Genomic DNA, 4,222 nt, shown 5'->3' on the forward strand with positions numbered 1-4,222 from the left:
CCACATGCCGTCGGTTAGACTAGTCTCACACCGGCACACCGCCGGTCCCACTGACGGCGATCAGACTGATCCTGTGAAGGAAATCCGATTCTTTCCAAATTCGACTAGCTAGGTTTTCCTATTTCGTGTCTAGGTTCTTTTTTTAATAATAGAAATGGGTTACATTGCCATGTTCGTAATTTGTGTTTAACACAATTATTCTTTTTCCCCCTCAGAGTTCAGTGATGATAAAACCTTCAATCGAATGCGCGTTTGCCATTCGATTGGATCACGGACGAGTGAGATCAGGTCAAAATTTTATCAATATAATAATGCGACGAAAGAGTCGGCCAAACGTGGGTAACTTGAACAAATCTTGTTTTGGCTTCAGCTACCACCCCTGGTTTCGTACGCTTACACAGTAAACACTCTTTCGTCAACACTCGCCAATGAGAAAACGAACAAAAGAACAAAATAAATTGACTATCCCTGTCCCATTGGGTTTATTCTTGAAGTGTGATTATTATCCTGAACCATTGGGTTTATTCGTGGGTAACACTCGCCAACAGGACGCGTGATTATTATCCTGAACCATCTCTGATCCAGTATAAATACAAGCACCTTTCCACTAACCTTTCGCGGCAAAAGGCGATCACAAGCAGCCACAAGCACTTAAGCACACTGCTACTATATACAGCTTCTTACAAAATTAAGAAGCACACAAGTGTGTTTTCTTCCTAAGCTCCCCCCATTCTTTAGCTAGGACGGCTTGTCAGTTAATCGACAATCAGATCATCACGTCTGCTTCCTCTAGCTAGCTGAGCAATTAATTGATTGCACTGGCCGATGGCCTCATCAAGAGACGTCGACACCGCCGACCGCTTCGACATCTCCGGCCCGGTGCATATGATGGCGAAAGTAGGCGTCAGTTCCTCTTCAATGGTGATTGACTGGTATGCATGCACGCGCATCCGATATCTTTTACTCCCTCCGTTTCAAATTACAAGACGTTTTGATTTTGATAAAGTTAAACTAGTTTAACTAAATTTATAGACAAATATAATAATATTTATAATACTAAATTAGTTTTATTAAATCAATAATTGAATATATTTTCATAATAAATTTGTCTTGGGTTAAAAATGTTATTGTTTTTTCTATAAACTTAGTGAAACTTAAAGCAGTTTGTCTTTGACCAAAGTCAAAACGTCTTATAATCTAAAACGGAGGGAGTAGTAAATTATTATATTGGTGATACACGAATTTATCACGTATATATAATATAGTACACTAGTAAAACATTTGTTTCGATACATGCATCTGCCTGTTACGTGCGGATCGACGGGGAGACGGATTCTAATCACATGTTTGTTTTTTTATCAAATATTTTTATAACTATTTAGATGATATGCAATAAACGAGTGAACGTCCGTCCGGGTGATTATATTAGTTTGCCGATCGACCGAGACTAAATAGGCGCAATATGGCTAATCATGAGTGATATAACTATCCGGCAAAAAAGCATATCGTTTTTTTCATCTAGGATTTATATACACGGGTTCATGATGAGCTCGTGAGCTACAGTGTACATATATCTATAGACTGATATTTTATATCGATCACGCAGGGACAATGAGGAACACCGCCGGTGCGTCGCTGCCTGTCTTGTGAAAGGCGTCTATACCATGGAGAACGACAGTAACAGGCGCAGGGTGCATACCAACGCTCTCGCGCCGGCTTGGTGGGAGAGCTTTGGCTTCCGCCTCCTCCGAGTGATCAAGGACGACTCCAACAACAACGACCAGTTCATCATCGGCGTGGTATACGAGCATGTGCTGCCGGCTCTGCCTGCCAGCAAGCCCAGCCGCCACCCGTTGGCTCCTCACTACGTTGTCGCCTTCCGTGGCACCATAATATCGCATCCCAAGGCGATCATGGATCTCTACCTCGACCTCAAGGTCATGGTGAACACCCTGCCGGAGTCCAAACGCTCCCACCTGGCAAACAAGGAGGTTCAAAACCTCGTCGCCACCATCGACAAGGGCACGGGATCAGGCTGTGGTGGTCATGGCGATGGTGGTAGTTGCATCGTCTGGCTTATGGGACACTCACTCGGCGCTTCTCTGGCGCTGGACGTGGGGCGGGCCATGATGGCGGAGAAAGGTTACAATCTCCCGACCTTCCTCTTCAATCCGCCACAGGTATCGCTGGCACCGGCGATAGACGTGCTTCTCCCGACGAAGAAAGCGAGGAGGTCCATACATGCAGCCAGCTCCTTCCTGAAGGCAAGAATGGGCAAGGTCCTGAAGCCCCACAAGGAGCGCATGGAGAAGCTATTCGAGCAACTGTCGCCGTGGGCACCGGAGCTGTACGTGCATGAGAGGGATCTCATCTGCAAGGGCTACATCAGCTACTTTGAGCAACGGGAGCAGGTGAAGGAGCGGTTCCGTGGCGTAGGCAAGTCGGCGATGGCGTTGTCGTACCGTGACATGTTGTTTGCTGCGTTCGGGAAGGAGAAGGAGCGACCGCACCTCCTGCCAACGGCGAGACTCTGGAAGAACTCGAGCATGGACGGTGACGCACATGATCTCCAGCAGTGGTGGAGGCCGGATCGTGAGCTGGCCTTGAGCGCCAAGCGATACAACTATCCTTGAGCATATGGGTGTTCTATTCGATCGACTGGAATATGCTTTGTCATATTAAGTTATACAACCTTATTAAAGGAAATAATTACTTTACATATAGTTGATTTAATCGTTATCTCTATGCGGCTTATTCCTGAAGACCTGAAGGAACTCTTCAATAGTTGGATCTCCATCTTCGTATACTTCTCTGTAGAGGTAGTAATAGCATGGGTGAGCACACGGGGTACTCAGCAAGCCATGTGAATTACTATAGCCTGCAAGGGTTGCCAAAGGAGGGTTTGGTTTTATTTTGCAAACCAGGTGATTTAAAATGTTTTGGAAATTTTTAAGTGTGCTCCTTAAGTTGTCAGAGAGAGGCTCACACCTTAATCCATTTTGTGAGTTGCTTTACGACAATTCACCATAATTATTGAGAAGAGACTCACGTCTCAGCCCATTTCACAACTCGTTTTACAACGACTTGTCGCAATTCCGATTCAGAGTGTACTGTCTCAGATAATACCTCTATTTTATTTTTTTGTGTTCACTTTCTTTTCTCAATCACATCTCAACTTTGCTCAACCAACTCCTTGCGACACGCATGTCACATACCTATTTTAGACAACTCAGGTCTTCCATAGGCTGCTTTTGGTAATGATTCCCAAACCACACAAATAAGTTCCATAATACTTTTCTAAAACAAAATTACGCTAGAGGAATCACTTCATATTGCCCATGATTGTTGGCATGACTGTTCGACTTCGAACAGATTTTAACCTTTGCACGGGGGCACGCTTTGCACATGACGCGAGCTTTATACTCTAAACACCCAACGCGTATTGATCAAATGTGACTGGTGAAAGGAGGTTCCTGATCGACTAGGACGTTCTGAAGTATTTCAGGATAGCCGGTTGTCAACTGAATGGGTCTTAGATGAAGTACCAAACAAGTCCCAAACTTCTCGTACTCAGGATCCCGCAAGTGCATCCCAGATGCCACATTGACGATTCCAAATCCACCGAATTCCACACACATCCAAGGTCCACTTATTACATGACAAGGGACGTCCCACTCCACCCATTTGGTCGCACTTTAACATGATCAGTGAAATTCTCAAACAGATCGGTCCTTTATATGCCATGTGGAAGTCAAGGCCACGCAGGCGTGACTACCCATCACCAGGTTTCACAAAACCATTTTATTTCACAAGGCTTCTGAGCACAAGCGCGATTTTTCCAAACCATTTTATCCCATCGTCAGGTTATACTATAAATACTCGAAGAGTACAAGTATCAAGAAGACAACAGCAAGCTACAACGATATATACATGGTATTCAACAAAAAGGATATATACATGGTATTCAACAAACAAGGAGGGTAAGTGCATCAAGTGGGTTCATGACCTATCGGATCGACTTGTGAACTGCAGCCCATAATGTATACCTAAGCATGCATGGTTGACAAACAAAAGAATTTTTAATTTAAAATATAGGATCTATATGGTCAAAAGGAACCAGGAACCAGATCCTCTAACATAGTGGATTCTACGTCCCTCTGACGGTGCTCAAGCCTTCTATGTTCCTCTGATGTAGAATCTGGTTGCGGAACCAGATCCTGTA

General features: G+C 44.4%; 1 protein-coding gene across 1 annotated transcript; it reads left to right on the plus strand.

Moving 5' to 3' along the window:
- The first annotated feature begins 825 nt into the window (after positions 1-825).
- Positions 826-2,633, plus strand: LOC127778338 (GDSL esterase/lipase At4g10955-like). The gene is made up of 2 exons (XM_052304925.1): positions 826-932; positions 1,607-2,633. The coding sequence occupies exons 1-2, from the start codon at positions 826-828 to the stop codon at positions 2,631-2,633; spliced, it is 1,134 nt and encodes a 377-aa protein (XP_052160885.1).
- Positions 2,634-4,222: the final 1,589 nt, after the last annotated feature.

The sequence above is a fragment of the Oryza glaberrima genome, chromosome 7 (genome assembly GCF_000147395.1).
Source record: "Oryza glaberrima chromosome 7, OglaRS2, whole genome shotgun sequence".
Lineage (NCBI taxonomy): Eukaryota > Viridiplantae > Streptophyta > Magnoliopsida > Poales > Poaceae > Oryza > Oryza glaberrima.